At 41.6% G+C, this 22,762-nt stretch overlaps 1 protein-coding gene across 5 annotated transcripts in view; it reads right to left on the reverse strand.

Moving 5' to 3' along the window:
- LOC126334655 (ankyrin-1-like) overlaps positions 1-22,762 on the reverse strand; it is a 192,591-nt gene that overhangs the window by 103,813 nt on the left and 66,016 nt on the right. For 2 of the 5 annotated variants that reach the window (XM_049997101.1, XM_049997105.1), the window contains exons 3-4: positions 10,280-10,519; positions 9,935-10,198 (exon numbers count right to left, since the gene is read on the reverse strand). In XM_049997101.1, coding sequence (XP_049853058.1) covers positions 9,935-10,198; positions 10,280-10,519 — 504 coding nt within the window. Of the gene's footprint in view, positions 1-9,934; positions 10,520-22,762 lie in introns of all 5 variants that reach the window. The other 3 variants (XM_049997103.1, XM_049997104.1, XM_049997100.1) reach the window with 3 other exon arrangements.

Raw genomic sequence — 22,762 nt, forward strand, 5'->3', positions numbered from 1 at the left:
GGATCCTGCAACCCAGGGTAAATTCGAAGCTCCAGTGACAGGCAACAAACGGAAAGGTGACGAAGAGTGTAGCGGCAAAGGAAGTTCTAATAAGATCACCGTCAGTGCGAACTTCAGTCATTGGGAGTCAGAGTATGCAGGACCGACGACTCGTTCCTGGACTAGGAGGACACAACAGCAAGACGCTGTTCTCTTAAGGAGGGAGCAATGTTACAGAAGAAGCTGAGTAGCACAGTCACTGTGGTGTAGTGGTTATGATACTAGTCTGTTGCAAGGAGGGTCATGAGTTCAAAAGTCACCTGAACTGTAAAATTTTAATTTCTATATTCAGTTCGAGTATATTCTATAAGTATCCACAAATGTCAAGAATGAATGTGCTGGAATGTTCTGTAACTGTATATATACTGTATATGTTCTGGCTGGAGGCAGTTCGCTCTGCGCAAGTGCAAGTGCGTAATAAGCCTTCATTAAGTGAAGTTAGTGTTCATCATTCATCTAATTACACCTTCCTCTAAGTGACAATATTAATCACAGTTCAGAAATTGTAGTGCAATGTTCGATTATCTTTCAAAAGTTTTATTGTTACCATAATTTGCTAAGTATTTATTTAAAACAAACACAAATCTGACTCATGTTCATGTACCAAACTACATGGAATATAAGATCCTTTATTTCATTAAAGGTTCAGTTGACTCCCAATAACAACAGGGTTGCTAACATAAGGAATGAGTTATCCTTTTAAAATAAGAATTACAATCTATACATAAAAATCAATTATCACATGTATGAAAGATCAGTACTTGTGAATGGCTTGACTGATTTCTTTTCGGTGAGTTCGTAATTTTCAAGGCAAAGTTTTTATGAAAGAAAATTTTTGGAAAATCCACTGAAAAAGTCAGAAATTTGGGTGGTATATTTGTTTGAAAATCTGAATGAAAGAAATGTTATGGTCGGTTTGACAGTTCTGCTGTCACACGTTTTCATAACATAAAAAATTCAACATCACATGCTGATATTTTGCAAAACAGAATACAACTGAAAGTGATATTTCAGTGTGTTATCATTGATGATCATATGTTTGGTGCATTGATAGCAAAGACTGAAATGATGTCAGTTCATGGTAATTGGTGTGTTGTAAACATTTAATTGATTTCAGTTCGTGTTGATTTCTTTGGAAAAAAATGGCACCATTGGGGCACTGGAATACTGGGTGGCATATGGGCAACACAGGCCAACTACATGATCTCTAAGTCCACAAGACTGACAAAGAGCATAGACTGTACTTGAAGGAAAATTAAATTCTGTCAAGTCCATCAAATATGTTTACAAGTACGTTACAAAAGGATGCAATGTGGCTGGGTTTTGTATTGCAGCTCCTGATGCCAATGATGAAGTTTTGCAATATTAAATGTAAATTTATGTCAGCAGCAATGAGGAAGTTTGGAGAATATTTTCGTTCTCCATATATAGACATTAATCACACCGTGGTCCATTTAACAGTGCATCTGGAGGAGGAACAAAGAGTTTACTTCACAGCAGCACATGCAGTCAGAGACCTGAATGACGACCAGTGACAATGCTGACAAGCATCCATTTGCAGAAACACTGCTTTACTTGGAGATGTCAAGATGTTTCACACGGGATGCAACACCAAAAAAATTCAAATGATGCAGACATGGGAAGCCTGTTACTGGACACATGAACGTATATTCAACTGATGTGCTGGGGTGCATTTACACAAAATGGTTCTAATGGCTCTGAACTTAGAACTACTTAAACCTAACTAACCTAAGGACATCACACACATCCATGCCCGAGACAGGATTCGGACCTGTGACCATTGCAGTCGCGCGGTTCAAGACTGAAGCGCCTAGAACTGCTCGGCCACATCGGCCAGCCCATATTTACACAGTTCATCCAAGTACCAACAAATGTTTTTACCCATGTTTGTCATTGGTTAATTTTTGTGGACTACCTTCATTTGGATTTTTATGAACTGTCAATGGTGAGTTGCACACAGTAACTGGGAAGCCTGTCAGTTTTTTCATTTGCTCAAGGACGACATTCACTGGGATTATATACTCACTGACGCTATTACTTTGTCTGCTGCGCATCAAATTCAAGCACTTTTTGCCATCAACAATTCAACATGTTTTCCATCGAATCCACTTTATTTGTGGAATAAGCGCAAAGACAATATGCCCAAAGACATTCTGCATCAAGTGCACACAAGAATAGCGAATCCCAAGCTTGAATTCTGCAAAGAGATCTCCAATGACATGCTGATTTCTACAGAGGATTTGTGCCTGATGCTGTCTGGCAAGATGCTGCATGAATTAACAATGCTAGTGCCGAACCGCCCCATGCAAAATGCATTCAATCTAGAAACTGAACGAGAATGGCAATATGACTGAGATGCTTTAAGCCAATCAGTGCAAACATAGGTCCTACTTTTGAATCAGCAGCAGAAAAATGCAAATGACAGGCTGATGCAGTAGTCAATGACACATACAAAGGAATTTTCTTCCTCGATATACCTGGTGGAACTGATAAAATGTTCCTAATTTCACTGATTTTAGCTTTGATATGTGCACAAAGTCAAATATCACAGGCTGTAGCATCATCTGAGATCAATGACACATTGTTAGTAGGAGGACGAACAGCTCATTCTGCGTTCAAACTACCACTGAATTAGCAAATAACATATGGACCAACAGGCAACATTGCCAAAAATTCAGCAATGGCAAAATTACTACAGAATGGCAAAATAGTAATTTGGGGTGACTGTACTACGACACACAAATGACCACTGGGGGCACTCAATCGAACATTGTGAGATCTGTGAAATAATCTGGACATCTCAGGAGGTACAATGATTCTGCTGGCTGGCAATTTTCACAAATTTTCTGAATTTCAACAGCTTCTGATGAAATAAACACTTGCTTGAAGTCAATGACTGTGTGTTAATGATGAATATGAGAGTTGCGTTACAAAATTATGAATGGAAGGAAGTGTTTTCCAGCAATTATTAGACAATGGAAATGGAAAATTCTGGCTGAAGCTTCCACTGGCCTCACTTCATTTCCACCTATTTTTTGTGAATTCACAACTTTGAAAGAAGAACTTATCACGAAATTGTTCGTGAATATTGCTGCAAATTAGAAAAACCATGTTTGATTGAGTGAACGAGCAATTTTGGCATTGAAAAAAAGGATGTAGACCATTTGAACATAGAAGTTCAAAGTCAAATTGCTGGCCAATTATATTCATTTAATTTGATCAATTCCATTGCTGATCCAGATGAAGTCATCAACTATCCAACTGAATTCCTAAATTCATTGAATGTGCAAGGAATGCCACTGCGCAATTTTCTGCTCAAGGTCAGCTCAGTGATAATCATGTTACACAATCTGAACCAACTAAAGCTGTGCAATGGAACAAGACTCACTGTCAAGAAGCTGACGAACAACATAACTGAAGAAATAATAATCCTGGCAGAGTTCATAGATGAGGGCATTCTGATTCCAAGAATATCACTAATTCCAAATGACTTGCTGCTTCAATTTAAGCATGTTCAGTTTCATGTTTGCCTTCAATTTGTAATGATGGTTAATAAATTATATGTTCAATCATTGAAAATGAGTGGAATAAACCTTGAATTGCTGTGTTTTTCACATGAGTAGTTATACATAGTGTGCTCGAGAGTCACTAAACCACTAGCACTATTCACTTTGTCTCTGGACAGAAAGATGAAAACTATTGTTCACCAGCAAGCGTTGCAATGAACGCATTAAGAACACCAAGAAATTATCATCAAAACAATGAATTTCGATTTATCTCATGTCAATAATTTCATAATCTTAATGCAATTGTTTTGTTTCAATTCACGCAAATTCAAGGAAAGATGGATAATGGGCGGAGGGTGGAGGAGAAGAGCAATAGAGAGAGGGAGAAGAAGGAGATTAGGATGAATATTGAATTCCCATCAATTGCAAAGCAATGCAGGCTTTGCTAAAACAATGAGAGATTTTTAATTTCATCCATGTGAAATGTGTGGTCTTAAGTTTTCCCTGTCAATCAACTGTCTGTGTCATTCTTGGTAGCCTACCTATGTGCAGTCATTGATGAAACAATATTTCAATAGTGTGTCTTGCTGTCATCTTCAGGCGATACCAGCAGAATGAGTGTCCTTGTTACAACATCCTCCCCACAAATACCTAAGACTCCTTTCAAACAGCTGACTATTCACAAACAAAGGTCCCTTTCATCACTCAACACCTTTCATAACAAGAGCAGCTACACCATGTTCTCTGTGAGGTGTTCAAAAACTTTTTCTCTTGCTTTGAAATGGCAAATATTCTTAGCACAAACTTCTCATTCCTCCTGTAATGGCATTCCACTATCAACCCAACTTATGCAAAATCCCAAAACCCTATGCTTCTCATTCTCCAAATATGTCCCAGGAATCATGACCTGCAAAATACCAAGGTGTAAGATCTAGTACCAAGTGGCACAGGTTTTTAATCCATGCCAGATGGCGTGGACCTCGATTACCACTAGAGGTCTCTGCAGCTGTTGCGCCATAAGCCGTGACTGCGCCTTCTCCTGGCCTGTGTATAATGTGAGAGTGCCACTGTGGACCACATGGTCCCAACGGCCAATAGCGATGTTCCAGCAGCAACATTTTGGCGATGAGGTAAATGGTGGTAGTCGTTAGCATGAAAGTCAAGTTGGTCTGCCATCTGGAGCAACAACAGCAGCTCTTGTAGCAGCAGCAGCTCCAGTTAGACATCTTACAGCAGTTGCTAAAGGACAAAGTTGATGCAAGGGACACACTACCACAACAGCTTCTGAGTTCTCAGGTGTCCGATGCTTTCCCACGTCCGCTGCTGTTATCCCCATGCTGTACACTGACTGAAACAAAATGTCACAGCTTTTCAAGTCACAGATGACTCGTTGCAGCGGTCATTGTTTTTGTCTTTGGCCTCTCCAGACATGTTCTTTCTTCTCCGCAAGTTGGCACCATTGTCTGATCCTGTAGCTCTCTCTTTTCAGGAGATATACCTTTTGCTGACAAACTATTATTCACAAAGCTACCATGTAGTTGCCTCTCAGCTGGAGTTCCACCAGTACCATAAACAGCCTGGTCAATCGTATCATTCCTGGATCACGGACTTGCATGGTCTCAGCTGTCGATATGATTTTACCTGCACCAATCAGCAACATAAGGATTTCGTATGCGGACTCCCTGATCCGGGATGCGGTGGTTCAGCTGTCTCCCGATTCCGAGGTCCGCACTGCGGCGTTGAAGCCCAATAACACCTTCCTTGGAAGAGATTCTCCATATTGCCCCCTCATTTGAGATTGCTCAGGCAGCTAACGAGTGTCTCTTGGCATGGCCACAAGTGGCGGTGATCGATGCATCTCAGCGGGTACTGCCCTTGCGACATCGACATGGCGCAGCCACTAGAGGCCAGCATCGTCAGGACTCCTCTTAGTACAATGTTTCTATAGCATCAGCACCTCCAGTCGCTCCTCATTGCTGGTCGCGCATCCCACTTCCATCTTGCCCACAGCGCTTTACCGCACATTCTCGAGCTGATTGTCCCCACCACTGGAAAATGTGCACACTTTGTGACAAGGAGGGTCACATGTGGTCAGTTTGTTGTAGTCACTCGACTCGCTCCAGTCCTGCCCCCTCCTGGGCCTTAAGATACCGTACATGCTCTGGAATTGGTTGTCCCACTGGATGACCCATGAGCACGGAAGCTTTTCCTCATGCTCCACCTTTTCACTGAGGATGTCAGTTTTGGGCCACCATCTCCCTGATTAATATGGCGACATATGTCCGACCTGGCTCTCCTGAATTTTCACATCCCTCTCGGCATTTGGTTGCCTATGGCCACGGTTCCACTCCCCTTCATGGGCCCTTCATTGTCCATGCAATGTACAAACATGTTCTCCGGCTCCTTTCCCTATTTGTCATTGACTACCCATCAGCTTCGAATATTTTTGACCTAGATGCATTCCAACTGTTTGGCTTTTCAATTTTCGATGAAGCTAAGGTTGTTTCCATGGCTCTTTCTTTTCAGTACTTGGACGATCTGTGCTCAGCTTTTGCATCGTTGTTTGCAACGGATCTTAGATGTGCTTTGCAATTTCAGGCACACATCACACTTTGGCCGGATATGCAGCCTCGCTTTTTCTGAGCCAGATCCCTTCCCGTGGCCTTACTGCCAGCAGTCAAGTGGGAACTTGATCAGCTCCAGGCTGCTGGCGTTCTGGAGCCTGTGACATACAGTGCCTGGGTGACACCATTGGTGGTCATATGGACACCCAGTGGGTCATTTCAGCTGTTTGGGGACTTCGGTGCTACTGTCAATGCTCAGTCCCTCGTAGACCTTCTCACCAAGCTTGCCGGGGGAGAGTACTTTTCAAAGATCAACCTGGCTCAGGCATACCACCAGTTACCCTTGGATACTGATTCCCAGAACATCTTGATCATCAACACGCCATTCGGATTATACAAGTACAAGCACCTTCCGTTTGGTGTCTCTTCAGCACTGACCATTTTCCAGCAGTTACTGGAGCAGCTTATGCAGCCTATCCCCGCTTGTGTGAATTATCTGGATGACATCTTGGTCACTGGGCATTACCGCCAGGAACATTTGCAAAACCTCAGCACCTTATTTCATGCTCTACAATCTGCAGGTTTACGCTGTTGGCTTCACAAGTGCTACTTTTTTCAACCAGAAGTGGAATACTTAGGCCACTGTCTTAGCAAAGATGACATTCGCCATTTGGGTCATAATGTTGCGGCCTTTGACGCCCTTCCTCGTCCCAAGGACTTATCTGAACTCCAGGTGTTTTTTGGGCAAGATTACTTATTACTTACAGTTCTTACCCCAGGCTGCCTCCATTGCTCAACCCTTCAATCACATGCATTGCAAAGTGGTACCTTTTGATTGGACTCCTGTCTGTGACAAGGCTTTTCTCTGTTTAAAGGCAATACTGAAGTCTGCCCCTAGCCTTACTCCCTTCCCTCTGGACCGCCCCTTGGTTTGGCAGCTGATGCGTTGGCATACGGCATTGGGACCATCCTGGTGGTCTGCCTCTTATGTCTGCTTACATTGCCAAGGCTACATGCCGAGATCCTATCTTGCAGCAGGTTCTACGCTACGTGGTCCATGGGTGGCCCTCCTATATTACTAGTCGGACGCAGACTGACTTCAGCCCCTGGCGTCAACTGTACCATAGGCTCTCCGTGGTCAATGGTGTCCTTCTGTTGGCCACGGAGTTGGTTGCCCATCGAGCAGTCATTCCTCCGGATTTGCGACATCAAGTGTTCAGCTTGTTACACTGTGGGCACTAGGACATGTCCCGCATGAATGTTTTGGCGCACCTGCATGTGTATTGGCCTGGCATTGATGGCGATATTGACCGCCTGGTCCGCAGGTGCACTGTGTGTGCGCGTCACCTGGCAAGCCCCCCTCAGTCATTTTTAACCTGGCCTGCTCCTCGTAGGATCTGGGATAGCATCCATCTCGATTTTGCAGGCCCGTTTTTGGGGTTCATGTGGTTACTTATTGTTGATGCCTACTCCAAATACCCATATGTCGTCCACATGATGTCCACCACCATGGAGGCCACACTCATGGCCCTAGCCCAGGTTCTCGCCATTGAGGGTCTGTCTCACACATTGGCCCCCAATTCACGGCATCCTCTTTCCACGACTTCTGTCAGGCCAACCGTATCAAACATGACCATAGCCTGCCTGCCTTTCCACCCTTCTTTCAATGGCATGGCAGAGAGGCTTGTCCGCACATTTAAACAACAATTGACAAAGGCGGTTGAAACGCCATCATAACCAGCTCCGCCCACTTACTCCACAGGACTCCCGCTGCCACCTCCTCCCCCTCCACTACCTCCTTCAGGTACAGACGTGGTCCTCGAGTCAACACCACTGCCCCAGTTGCTGCCTCCCTGCGAGCCTGCCACCGGCCCTCCCCGCCCCCAGATGGATCTGTGGCTCCCTCCGTCGCCCTGGCCTCTGGGTCGGCCATCATGGGCACCTCAAATGTCCCTTCCTCCCTGCCAATGGCAGTTGATGAGGCCAGGTCTTCTCCCATCTGTCAACCACGGCACAGTCTGGGGCATTTCCACCCCTACACACAAGTTTCAGGGAGGGGGGATCTGGTACTGAGTGCCGCGGGTTTCGAATCTGCGCCAGATGGCATGGACCTTGATTACCACTAGAGATCTCTGCAGCCATCACACTGTAAACCATGGCTGCATGCACTCCTGGCCCAAGTATAATGTGAGGGTGCCACTGTGGAGCACGTGGTCCCAGTGGCCAATAGTGATGTAACCTACATGTATTTAAGTGCCTGCATCTCACTCAGTGAGGCAGTCAGATATTCGTGTGAGTCTCTCAATATCTCGCTTACAGACATCGTATTTACTTTGCTTGTTTCTGTGTCCAAGTGGACGTTGTTGATTTTGTGAGGTTTTCACTCGTGACCCCATTGCTCCTTGTGTGTTTCTGTTCTTGGTGTCTTGCTCGGTCGTCTATTGTTGTGTGTGTCCATCCTTTCCTGTTCCTCCCTCTTGTTGGTTCGTGGGCCGCTTCCATTTGGTACCGCTGCACTTTTGTTCACGGCCACCCCATGACCGGAACAGTCACAGTTACAACATAAGACCTGTCCCATAAAATGATACATCACCTCCTCTTCCATTCCCATTACAGAATTATACATAGATATTAGCCCAAATAAACTATCCACTTAGATTAAAGCAACCACAAAACTGTGGTCACAGGCCAACTTGAGCATGCAATTGCAATGAATGCTGTGCAACATAATGTAATTAACTTCAATGGCTGATGCCATTTGGGATCTCCACCACAACTGCTACTTTGCTGAACAGTGCAGATGTAAAATCTCCCAGCAACATATCCTTCATAGCCATAGCCTCACGGGCTCTATATCCACTCATGCCAGTCCTCTTTGTGCCACTCCCTTCCTCTCCTATCCTCTCTGGGTCACATTTCACCCCTGTCCTTGACAGCAGCCTCTCACTCCTCATAGGTTTTCTACTCTACCATAGTTCATTCAATAGAACATTTTCTTAACTATATACCTCCTCTCTGTCTAGAGATTCCAGTACTTAGATTTTTTCTTCCATTTGATAAATACTGAGCTATCCTTAATAATGTATTACATTGTTTTTCACTTAAATCAGTTTAATCATAGACAGAGTTTAATGCAAATATAAATTAAAACCAAGCTTGCAAACTGGCAGCCTAAATTCATTAAGAAAATGTATCATTTTGTACACTACTTGGAATGTTCCAGATAGCATTAAGATATCAGGGAAATGATACTTTCATTATTAAAATAAATAAATGACACAGATTTCTCACACATATAGATAGAAATGATAAGAGTATCTATGATTGCCTGGAATACAAAAAGAAAAAAAATGTTGCCCTAATTCCATTTGAAAGTTTTAATGCATAACTTTTATCAATGCTGACAGAACATCCCTGTCCTCGTTTCGGTCTAAAGAAAGTAAAACAGAAGATACTCTATAGTCCAAAAAATTTCCCTGGTTCTGGAATTTAAGTAACAGGCATAGCTCATTAAAAGCATTAAGAACTGAATAGCAGTCTCTAGTTTCGAAATATGAGATGTGACAAACAAAGATAGAGTGTAATAAGAAAAAAGTTTTTTATATGTAATACAACATGATGAAAGAGTTTTTTTCTGAATGTAATTCTATGAGTGTTTTTTTTTTTTTTTTTCAATAACAAGTATCAATTAATGAAAGAAGTGCCGCCATGCCTTGAAATTTTTTTTACTTGGTTTGGCTAGGTGGGTAAATTCATTTAAACTGTAACATAAATCAATTACAAAGTATTACAATGACCTCATACCAGCAGCAGTAAGTAGTAAAACAGCATCTTCATGACCTTGCTCTGCAGCATAGTGCAGAGCACAGCGACTGTAGTAATCCTGGTGATTTACATCACAACTATGTGGTATGTCATACATTGTGCTAGTTCTGTCAAGTATACCAGCATACCACATGTAAAGTCTACTCCAATGTTCCTCATCTTTATCAGGAGGCCCTGGAGTAGTTGCTGACATCTCTGGATCCCATTCTAGTGCATCCATGCCTTCAGGAGTGCGAACCTCTGCTGAAGGAAATGCAGATGAGGATGAGGATGAGGCAGTAGAAGCTGATGATGGATCATCACCATGAACCATTACAAAATAACCTTGATTACTGGTGCTAGTTTGTGCAGCAGCTGTATGATTCTGATTTACTGGTGTCCCACCCAATTCTGGATCACGTTTCCACTTCTTTGCACGGCGTTTTCTATTATCACGCTCTCGGCTGTAAATAGCTGGTGCATTACTGAAATCTAGTAGTTTCTGGAGCACTGCTGTATTACCGAGCTCTGCAGCCAGTCCCAGAGATGTTCGTCCTTGTCCACAGATTACATTCATGTTTGCACCTGGAACCACATTAGTTTTTTAGAGCAAGATAAAGACAATAACAGTAAATATCTGATTAGCTCACAGCAGCAGGATTTTACCTTTATATACACATTTCTGACAAGGACTTCTTATTACTACATTTCTTACGCAAAATTTTACATAGGACAAATGTCAACAAATGATATACTAACAGGGAATGGATTTGTTCCAGGAAGGTAGTATTAAAGTTATAACTAAATTTTTTTAACAACTGTATTATGCTATAAATTTCTGTAATGGTATATTTTATTATAGACTATCAATTTTGGTGTAGGATCAGACCGCCATTGAGTTCAAACACCACCTCAGCAATGCATGCGCGTAGTTTGAATAACAGTTATCATATGTACATTGTTCCATCCTCAGTTGGACATAAAGTATATATACACCTAATATCAATGAGGGAACAATGTACATGTAATAACTGTTATCACTGTTATTCCAATTATGCAAACACATAGCTGAGATGGTTTTTGAGCCTGATAATAAAGCTGTACAAAATCACCTCCATAAAAGTCATCTTTTTCATTCCTATCCATTTAAATATTAAATCAAAGCACAACACTCAACAGTTCTCTCTTATACGTTTCTTGAGTGGTTCCTCATAACTGATATCAAACACACACACACACACACACAAAAAAAACTACTACTACTACTACTACTACTACTACTACTACTACTACCACCACCACCACCACCACCACCACCACCACTCCTCCTCCAGTCTTTGTAAAGGTCCAAAATTTTCTAAGAACAAATCTTACATTCGAACTGGTTGCCTCAACCATATTGGTGGTCCATTGTACATGATTTAGAGCCTCATAAGAATGTTAAGTGTAGATGAGTGTGTTGTGTATTTCTCATACGTTTTTGTTTTATAATGTTAAAGTAGTGGAAGCACTATAATATAATCTTGGTGGGAATGTGATTGGGGCAAAGCAGAACACAAGACCACATGGAATAAACAACCATGCAGTTGTCAATATCAGCATCAACAGGTGGTCGCACTTAATAAACTTGATTGTTAAAGGCTGAGAGGAATGCTGTTCATTTGATTGGGAAATGGATCCAAATCAAATTAACTTAGGGCTTATGGCCAGTACGGTTTGAGCCTGCAGTTTAGTTTTGGCTTGAGAGTCAATCTTTCAGAAATAGTAGTGGGTAGTTGGGGGTTATTTGGAGTCTGAAAATGTAACTTTCATTTACCATATTTTTCATAGTTCAAAGTTTAGTCCATATTTTACGATTAAAACTGCCTAAATCCATATTATCAACACTACATTACATAAAATCGATCTTTTTAAAATGTATTAGCATTAAAAAATTCATTAAATGACACTTCAAAGTGCAATTCCTGGCCTAGGAATGGGCACTCCGAAAACACAAATCACACCATCTGAAGCAGCCAAGTCTTTCATATAGCCTGCAAGCCTGTTAGTGTTGATTCCCAGGAATTGTGAGAAAATGGAAAGAAAATCTTGTTACATTTTCCAAGTGGTGGGAAGGGGGTAGCACTTTTTGACATGTTGTCCACTGCTGTCAACATACCCTTCCCTAAGGGTCATCTACTGTAGTAAAACTGTCTCACCAAAGTTGCAAGATATCATGAAAGTACATTTTTAAACACACCATTATCAAATGTGGTACTTGTTTGTATTAATGAATGTGATATAAATACAGGCAGATAGAATGCAGTTTATTTCGATGGCAAACACTGTTGGCACTTTCAGCATCCGTGAAACTTACCAGTCGAAACTAGAGTGCAAGGGCTCACTAAGAAGTTGACCGGCTGATGGTACCTTATACGCTGTCTACGTCGTAGGTATGTTGCACTATTTACATTTCTCCACATTCTCTGTTACGTCATTCAATTGTCTTTCACGAGGAATGCAAAATAGTTAAGCTTTACAATCAAGCGGGCTAGTTTATGCGAGCGATGTGAACAATAAGGCTGAAGCATTAAACGTTTCCTCACTGTTAAGGCGGGTCCACACTGAGCGCGCCATGCCACGCCGCGTTGCGCAAAACGGCTCTGCACAGCCCTGCGCGCTCAGTGTGGATGGCGAACCGCACAGCGCCGCGTCGTGCCGCACAGTTTTCCAGCTGTTGTACATCAAAGGAAGTGGAGCGTTTGCACGCACTCAGTTTAGACAGGGCTTCGGCTCACTCCATCTTCAGACCATGCGCACGCTCCAACTGGAACACAGTGCGTGCCTCAGAACAGGGCGGCGGGGTGCAGATGGTGCTCTCCTCTCTGTTACAGCTGTGTGCAGGGTGCAGCAGCACAGCGCGGTGCGCTTAGTGTGGACCCGCCTTTACACTCGAATGTTCAACGCGCAACCTCTGATGTGCACCTTCACAAGTAGTACGCTAGCTGAATGTAGAACTTCACGTCCTGTCATTCACTGTTGGTAATGACGAGGTTTCCCGCTAAGCGTCATTGTGTTATTTATGCATCTATTTTCTTTCAAGTACAAAAGTCTGTGTGCATGTGTCTGTTTTATATACACAAAAAAATGTCGAAGGATAAGCAACCATTGTGTTTCAAAGTACAAAAATATATTTAAGAGTTCCCAAACTAGTCTTTGAGTACAAATGGTAAAGTACTGTTTTGTAGCGCTTGTGAAAAATGCTTGTCTACTGAGCAATGGTTAATATCACAGCAGATGAAACTTCCTGGCAGATTAAAACTGTGTGCTGGATCGAGACTCAAACTCGGGACCTTTGTCTTTCGCGGGCAAGTGCTCTACCAACTGAGCTACCCAAGCACGACTCAAGCCCCACCCTCACAGCTTTAATTCCGCCAGTACCTCGTCTCCTACCTTCCAAACTTCACAGAAGCTCTCCTGCGAACCTTGCAGAACTAGCACTCAGTGCACACTCCGCTGTAGAGTGAAAATTTCTTCTAGAAACATCCCCCAGGCTGTGGCTAAGCCATGTCTTCGTAATATCCCTTCTTCCAGGAGTGCTAGTTCTGCAAGGTTCGCAGGAGAGCTTCTGTGAAGTTTGGAAGGTAGGAGATGAGGTACTGGCGGAATTAAAGCTGCGAGTCGTGCTTGGGTAGCTCAGTCGGTAGAGCACTTGCCCGCGAAAGGCAAAGGTCCCGAGTTCGAGTCTCGGTCCGCCACACAGTTTTAATCTGCCAGGAAGTTTCATATCAGCGCACACTCCGCTGTGGAGTGAAAATTTCATTCTAGATCACAGCAGATATCTGCCACAAAACATGTGGTAAATATTACAAGAAGGAATAAATTCAAACAATATTTTTTTTCTGCTGTAGCAGCCTGTGGCTCCCAAAGTTCGACCTTCTCGAAAGATTTGTATTATGCCATGATTTGTGCAGATATACCTTTATGGAAATTAAATAACCCAGGGTTTAAACACTTCTTAAAGGAGTAGTCAGGCAATCTTGTTCCTGATTGACGTACACTTAGCAAAAACTGTCAGCAGCACTTACAGGGATTGTTTGGTGTCAATTCGAGACATAAATCAGGATGGTTCTATATGGGTCACGACTGATTTAATATTGCGACTCAGGTCTCGAGATTTAATTTTGTCCTCTCTGGAACTAAACAACTTACCATGGAACCGTCTAACTGAGCCTATAGCTGACTCACCCACTGCGAATCAAAAGTTACAAGTGGCTTCCACTGTGGTCTTTAGCTCCCAGAATATCCCAGTGTTAGTCCATTCCCCAAACTGACTCTGTAGCCTAATCTGTTAAAACTCAAAGTCTAAGTGTCAGTGGTTGTTAGTGCTTTATTTTTAATTATTTTAATTAATCTTATTATTATTCTGATATTTAGTCCACTTGTCGTGGAGTTGTTAGCCCACGTGACATTATCGTCATATGACAACAGTCGCGACACTCCGTCTCTGTTTGTTACACCACATTTTTATTATTAAGTTTCTTAAGAACCCTAAGATGTACAAAACAGTACATTACGGGACAGTTTATTTACGACTCTCATGTTATGTACAGATATTTGCTGAATAATGTGGTTTAATAACAAAAATTGCCAGTAAATACTAGAAGAGCCGACCTTGTGCAGGAAGACGACATATACCTACTCAACATAACATTGTATTGCATTGCACTGTATGTTAACCGGGAGCCCAGAAATGATGGAGAGGCTCCATCCCCACTGCAGCCGTACACAACCCCACAACGACTACCACAGTCCACTTCACCCCTCTGCCGCCCCACACCGAATCACTCTTTCAGGGCTATTGTGCGGTTCGGCCAATGGTGGACCCCCACAGGGAACGTCTCACACCAGACAAGTGTAATCCCTATGTTTGCGTGGTAGAGTAATGGTGGTGTACGCGTTCATGGAGAACTTTTTTCCTCAGCAATTGCAGACATAGCGTACCTGAGGTGGAATAAGGGGAACCAACCCTCATTCACCAGACAGGCGGAAAACTGCCAAAAACCAGCCACAGACTGGCCAGATCACCAGACCTCGACACAAGTCTGCCAGGCGGATTTGTGTCGGGGACCAGGCACTCCTTCCCAATCTAGAAAGCTGTGCATTAGACTAAATGGCTAGCTGGGCGGGCCAACATAATGTAGTTTTGTTTGCTCTGCTTTCAATCAAATTAGTGAATGAGGAATGGAGGAATCCTGTATGGAATGTAGGCCCTACTTTATTTAATGTAACAAATAGCCACCACAACTGTGGCTTCAAAAAACGCTTTTTAAGCAAAAGAAATTACATTTAAAAAATATTGGTGTATTAGAAATAAGTGAAGTGTAAGAATCGGCGAATCACTAGATTCTACGATAATAACAGACAACAACAGAAATATATGCTTCTCATGCATGGAAAATGTATATATTCAATTGCTTTCAACAGAGTAAGCTGCAAATATACATATATTTGAAAGTATTGCTTCACGAATTGTTTTACTTATGGCACTGAACCAGTGTCATTCAGCTTTTTTTTAAAAACTTATTTCATGACAATTCATGTCCCTTAGTAATATACCATTGCATGGAAGGCAAAAATATAACAATTATTTCGTTAATGAAGTAGAAATGAATTAAAACCAGACTCAACCATTACGATGCATATGAATGTATGCTTTCTCACAGCGTGGAGCATTAGTGTCGCTCCAGACATCATTGAAAGCCACCTACTATTCTTTGGCACAAAGAAAGAAAAAAAGACATGATTAAAGAAAGTAATAATTTAAAATAAAGAATAATTATGTAATTAGAGAGGTTTGCCAATACAGTCAAACACTTTAACACTTGCGGAATAATCAAAGTTATTAAAACGTGGTTATTAATTACAAAAAATAAAGCAACCACAACCAGTAAAAAAAAAAATCATTTGGAAGGAAAAATCCTGAACAATTTGCGTGTTAAAAACAGGAAATAAGATTTTCAACAGCTAATATTATCAAACTTTTTCTTATGATAGCACAGAAAGATATTATTAATAATTAGTCTGGCAGGGATTATATCACTGCTGTATAATTACTTTAATCACTGACTTTAGCGGAAAGATTTATGCTTTTTAAACAAGAAGTTTTAATGTCGATTTGCCGTAAAACATTGGACTAAAAATATCGGACTTGATTATTCTGAATGGCCTTATTTTAATGCTACAGGATATCTCATTTACTCCACGGGCCAGTAGGTGAAATGAACTGAGGTTTTAAAGTACGTGATTGGCCATTATTTAAGATCGCCGTTTATTGATTACAAATGGCAAGAATTATTAACTTATTTAGTCCCGAGACATGATTTGTGTAGGAAACTAATATTATTTAGACGACTGAATATTATCATATTGATAACGGAAAGTTTTATTAGCAAATTATTTTACGTTTTGTTTGGAAGACAGAATTCTATAAGAGGTATTCGGCAACAGCGTATTTAGTTACAAGTAATAAGAATATTTGCGAGCGGATTGATTTATTATGTATAAGCTAACATTCTTGAAAACTATTACGAAGTTGTTAGGTAAACCGTATATGTCTTTAAATATATACGTAATTTGTTTCGGGAGTTAAGCTTAAAAAGGCTAAAATTAGCGTAAACATGTTCATTGAAATAGTTGGATTGTATGAGCAATCGCATGCTAAAGTTCTGCAATCTTTTAATAGAAAAGCAGTCCGCATTTCACTCTTACGGCGAGCGCACGCTAGGCTGCCTTCACAGCGGCACTGGGAACGATCTTCACATCCTGTCGCTGGAGGTCGGTCAGGTAATTAGATTGTAATACTGGAAACTTTGTTGCTCTTTGAACACTTGCGGGGTGGATCTGAGAAAAGACGTAACAAGACTTCTGGTGGCAGCATTATTTCTGATGCAGTGTAACTTATAATTACAAAAATCAACGATATTAGTGTGTTTTGTAGCACTTGCATGAAGCCTAGCTCCAAAATTCTATATAGGATAAATTCAAAATTTCGTAGTATTTGGAGTACAGGAGTGAAAAAAACTTTTAAATCAGTATTCAGGGCATCGTAAATAGCAACCAACATTATCACACAAAAACTTGAAATTTTACTTCATAGAAATACATCAAATATCCTAGTGTCACATCTAGTTTCACTTGAGGCAGAATTGCATATTTAACGTGAGTATCGGATTTTTTAATATAACTCAAATCACACCTCTAGGTAACCTGTTTTGCTGAATTTATTTGAATTTGTGCAGACATACATCAGTTAACCTCCAATGACTGCTTTCAGCATACATGTGAAAGTCAAACGCGAAGTCTGGAATAAGACACTTTGAACACCTAGAGCACTGTAAAGGGGAAACACGTATGTACAACACATCTGCAAACCACTTCAAGTAACACAATAGCCAGCCTACCGGCATAAAAACACCAGTAAGCAGTATAATTTGCTCACAGCTTACGTCCACCTACCACAGCCCAAAAAGCCTTGTCACTTGAACATGTTTCTTTTCGAGGTTATAACATACACCTAAACTTTCTGATGAAGATTTTGCCAGTTTATGGTCTCCAATAAACCCGCGATTTCATTCCATAGATTTGGAATTCTATTCCGATAATGATTTTTCAGTCTCAGGACGCCACAAACTACTCCTTCGCCTAAACTTTACAGTTTCACATAGTACATGTTTCGGGTCGGTCGTGTTGGGCACTATGGCCAAAATAAAACAAACTGATCTGAATTTCACTGACTGTCGTCCGCAATCTGTATGTTTGGGCAATGAGATTGACTACATTGTGACCACACAAGTTGTGGCGCACAGATTTGAAGAGACTGAACGATGTCAGTTGTCGGCAACTTTGGTGCCACTTTCATCACAGCCTTTAATTTGAAGTTGGCGTGGGTAATACTCCCGTGCAGTATTATAGGGTTGCAGTTGCCTCAATTAACACAATTTTGGAGTTGAATAATGTTATTTTAGCCTAACATCTTGTAAAGCTCTGTTTGTCGTGATTAGCACTGGTTTATTCGCGTGAGTGAAATGATTTGAGGTGAGTAACCCGAAACATATCACGAGCTACCATCTGTGGTGTGAGACGAGGTTTAATATCCGGCGTAGGCGATTAGTTCGTTATATTATGCGTCATTAAGGTGGACGTTCTTTCTTAAAACAGTGTTAATGATCCAGTTTGTGAACTTCGTTTCGTACAAACGTCGGTAGAAGTGTCTGCAAAAGACCCAATCTCAGCATAACGCGATACACACAGCATGCTAGCGTCTGGTGGTCATGGTTGCCGTAGTGTAACAAGGGATTCTTTTGAATAGCATCTTCCATTCTTATCCTCTGAGGCAGACGGAAAATATTCGTGAGAGCTCAAAACGTTTAGGTAGTTACTAAGGGTAAAACGTTCCACTGCGCGCACTTTCGTTTGTATGTCTGTAGATAAAGTGTAAGGCTAAGTGCAAACTGAAACATGTATAGCACTTGTAATGTGGTAGGAAACTACAGCGCAATGCGCATGTTCCGTGATGGTCCTTCATATATTGAGACGCGTACACATACTTTGCAGGCGCCGGTTGGCGACGTTCTGCGCTGACAGAATCGAAGTTCGCTTAACCTGTAATCTTTCTCAAACGATTTTAAAGAAACTATCCGGTTTGAGTTTTGCCTAACTTGCAGTGTAGTGTGTGAGCTTCATGGCGAAGTGCCCATCATCTCGCTAATGGTCATACTTATTGTAATATAAGCATTGTAGTAAGACACTGCGCAAAATTCGAAAAGTTTGCAATGAAAAATACGGGTCACTGTGATTTTGCATTTGGTATTTATTACACCATATGTCGCTGCTTCTGAAATTTAGCTAACATACTGTATTTTTCTTTAGACTTGGGAGGCAGTCAATGACTCCGTTCTCGAGAAAATGGATCCTATATAGCGTGTTCACTCTCGATCTCATGCCCGCGAGAATTAAATATTCCTCATATCTCCTAAACTGCTCGAGCCATCGAAACGAGATTTTGGTACACGATAACACTAAGTAGGAGAGTATTTTGTCAAATCATAAACAAGGGAACTTTCTTCTCTATGAAGATATATCAGAAGTTATAGTTTCTATTTTTTTCCGCTCCAGTAAATGTAATATTTTTAGAATTATCAACACTAGTGAATCAGGAGCTTTCTGTTATGAAAGTAAACATGAAATTTCTTCTTATGTTACTGCAAACGGACACAGAGGTTTTTCGTAAGGTATTGAACTCTCTCGAAGACAGTTACTTGTTTAATGAGATACTGTTTCAGAATCCTGTCAGAATAGCTGCTGCAAAATGAGTTTCTGCAAAATAAAACTTCTGTTTCAGTAAAATGAGTACATTTGAACCTGTCAACAACAGAAATGTGGCCATTACTCATAAATTGTGGTGTTTCTTCGAATGAGAAAAGGTTAACAATTCACACAGAAATAAATAGGCAATTCTGTAGGAATTTTCATTGAATCCCTATAACCTATCGTATTTTTAACACTGAAAAACCGGAACAGAAACTTACCAGATTATTTTGTTCCTTTTCTTCATTTGGCCAGTATTAAAATAATGACAAGCGTTCCCTTCACGCGGGATGACACGCTCATGCCAGATGCTGGTTACTCGCCCACGGCTTGCCAAACGGACAATGTGCGATTCACGAATATAATAACTGTTATTGAGAAAAGTACCTAAAAAACTGATCCATCGCAAACACAATGGTCAGTATATTGTCAGCAGGTGAGAATAATGCGCTCGCCAGGAATGTGGAAGCTAGCCAGGTATGCCTTGTGAGAGGAAGAGTTTACATCATTCGAAAAACATTGTCATAAAAGTAGATCTGCCTTTGTCAGCAATATATTTCAACAATTATATATGTATAAACCTCCCCATGAACCATGGACCTTGCTGCTGGTGGGGAGGCTTGTGTGCCTCAGCGATACAGATAGCCGTACCGTAGGTGCAACCACAACGGAGGGGTATCTGTTGAGAGGCCAGACAAACGTGTGGTTCCTGAAGAGGGGCAGCAGTCTTTTCAGTAGTTGCAGGGGCAACAGCCTGGATGATTGACTGATCTGGCTTTGTAACAATAACCAAAACAGCCTTGCTGTGCTGGTACTGCGAACGGCTGAAAGCAAGGGGAAACTACAGCCGTAATTTTTCCCGAGGGCATGCAGCTTTACTGTATGATTAAATGATGATGGCATCCTCTTGGGAAAAATATTCCGGAGGTAAAATAGTCCCCCATTCGGATCTCCGGGCGGGGACTACTCAGGAGGATGTCGTTATCAGGAGAAAGAAAACTGGCGTTCTACGGATCGGAGCGTGGAATGTCAGATCCCTTAATTGGGCAGATAGGTTAGAAAATTTAAAAAGGGAAATGGATAGGTTAAAGTTAGATATAGTGGGAATTAGTGAAGTTTGGTGGCAGGAGGAACAAGACTTCTGGTCAGGTGATTACAGGGTTATAAACACAAAATCAAATAGGGGTAATGCAGGAGTAGGTTTAATAATGAATAGGAAAATAGGAATGCGGGTAAGCTACTACAAACAGCATAGTGAACGCATTATTGTGGCCAAGATAGATACGAAGCCCACACCTACTACAGTAGTACACGTTTATATGCCAACTAGCTCTGCAGATGACGAAGAAATTGAAGAAATGTATGATCAAATAAAAGAAATTATTCAGATAGTGAAGGGTGACGAAAATTTAAGTCATGGGTGACTGGAATTCGGTAGTAGGAAAAGGGAGAGAAGGAAACGTAGTAGGTGAATATGGACTGGGGCAAAGAAATGAAAGAGGAAGCTGCCTGGTAGAATTTTGCACAGAGCACAACTTAATCATAGGTAACACTTGGTTCAAGAATCATAAAAGAAGGCTGTATACATGAAAGAAGCCTGGAGATACTGACAGGTTTCAGATAGATTATATAATGGTAAGACAGAGATTTAGGAACCAGGTTTTAAATTGTAAGACATTTCCAGGGGCAGATGTGGACTCTGACCACAATCTATTGGTTAGGAGCTGTAGATTAAAACTGAAGAAACTGCAAAAAGGTGGGAATTTAAGGAGATGGGACCTGGATAAACTAAAAGAACCAGAGGTTGTACGGAGTTTCAAGGAGATATTATATTTAAAAAAGGTAGGAAGATTTTTCTGTTTAGCAAAAGTGACAAAAAGCAGATTACAGAGTACCTGACGGCTCAACACAAAAGTTTTGTCTCAAGTGCAGATAGTGTTGAGGATCAGTGGACAAAGTTCAAAACCATGGTACAATATGCGTGAGATGAGTATGTGCCAAGCAAGATCGTAAGAGATGGAAAAGAGCCACCGTGGTACAACAACCGAGTTAGAAAACTGCTGCGGAAGCAAAGGGAACTTCACAGCAAACATAAACATAGCCAAAGCCTTGCAGACAAACAAAAATTACGCGAAGCGAAATGTAGTGTGAGGAGGGCTATGCGAGAGGCTTTCAATGAATTCGAAAGTAACGTTCTATGTACTGACTTGGCAGAATATCCTAAGAAATTTTGGTCCTATGTCAAAGCGGTAGGTGGATCAAAACAAAATGTCCAGACACTCTGTGACCAAAATGGTACTGAAACAGAGGATGACAGACTAAAGGCCGAATTACTAAATGTCTTCTTCCAAAGCTGTTTCACAGAGGAAGACTGCACTGTGCTTCCTTCTCTAGATTGTCGCACAGTTGACAAAATGGTAGATATCGAAGTAGACGACAGAGGGATAGAGAAACAATTAAAATCGCTCAAAAGAGGAAAGGCCGCTGGTCCTGATGGGATACCAGTTCGATTTTACACAGAGTACGCGAAGGAACTTGCCCCCCTTCTTGCAGCGGTGTACCGTAGGTCTCTAGAAGAGCGAAGCGTTCCAAAGGATTGGAAAAGGGCACAGGTCATCCCCGTTCTCAAGAAGGGACGTCGAACAGATGTGCAGAACTATAGACCTATATCTCTAACGTCGATCAGTTGTAGAATTTTGGAACACGTATTATGTTCGAGTATAATGTCTTTTCTGGAGACTAGAAATCTACTCTGTAGGAATCAGCATGGGTTTCGAAAAAGACGATCGTGTGAAACCCAGCTCGCGCTATTCGTCCACGAGACTCAGAGGGCCTTAGACACGGGTTCACAGGTAGATGCCGTGTTTCTTGACTTCCGCAAGGCGTTTGACACAGTTCCCCATAGTCGTTTAATGAACAAAGTAAGAGCATACGGACTATCAGATCAATTGTGTGATTGGATTGAGGAGTTCCTAGATAACAGAACGCAGCACGTCATTCTCAATGGAGAGAAGTCTTCCGAAGTAAGAGTGATTTCAGGTGTGCCGCAGGGGAGTGTCATAGGACCGTTGCTATTCACAATATACATAAATGACCTGGTGGATGACATCGGAAGTTCACTGAGGCTTTTTGCAGATGATGCTGTGGTGTATCGAGAGGTTGCAACAATGGAAAATTGTACTGAAATGCAGGAGGATCTGCAGCGAATTGACGCATGGTGCACGGAATGGCAATTGAATCTCAATGTAGCGAAGTGTAATGTGATGCGAATACATAGAAAGATAGGTCCCTTATCATTTAGCTACAAAATAGCAGGTCAGCAACTGGAAGCAGTTAATTCCATAAATTATCTGGGAGTACGCATTAGGAGTGATTTAAAATGGAATGATCATATAAAGTTGATCGTCGGTAAAGCAGATGCCAGACTGAGATTCATTGGAAGAATCCTAAGGAAATGCAATCCGACAACAAAGGAGGAAG

This window comes from Schistocerca gregaria, chromosome 2, assembly GCF_023897955.1.
Source record: "Schistocerca gregaria isolate iqSchGreg1 chromosome 2, iqSchGreg1.2, whole genome shotgun sequence".
Lineage (NCBI taxonomy): Eukaryota > Metazoa > Arthropoda > Insecta > Orthoptera > Acrididae > Schistocerca > Schistocerca gregaria.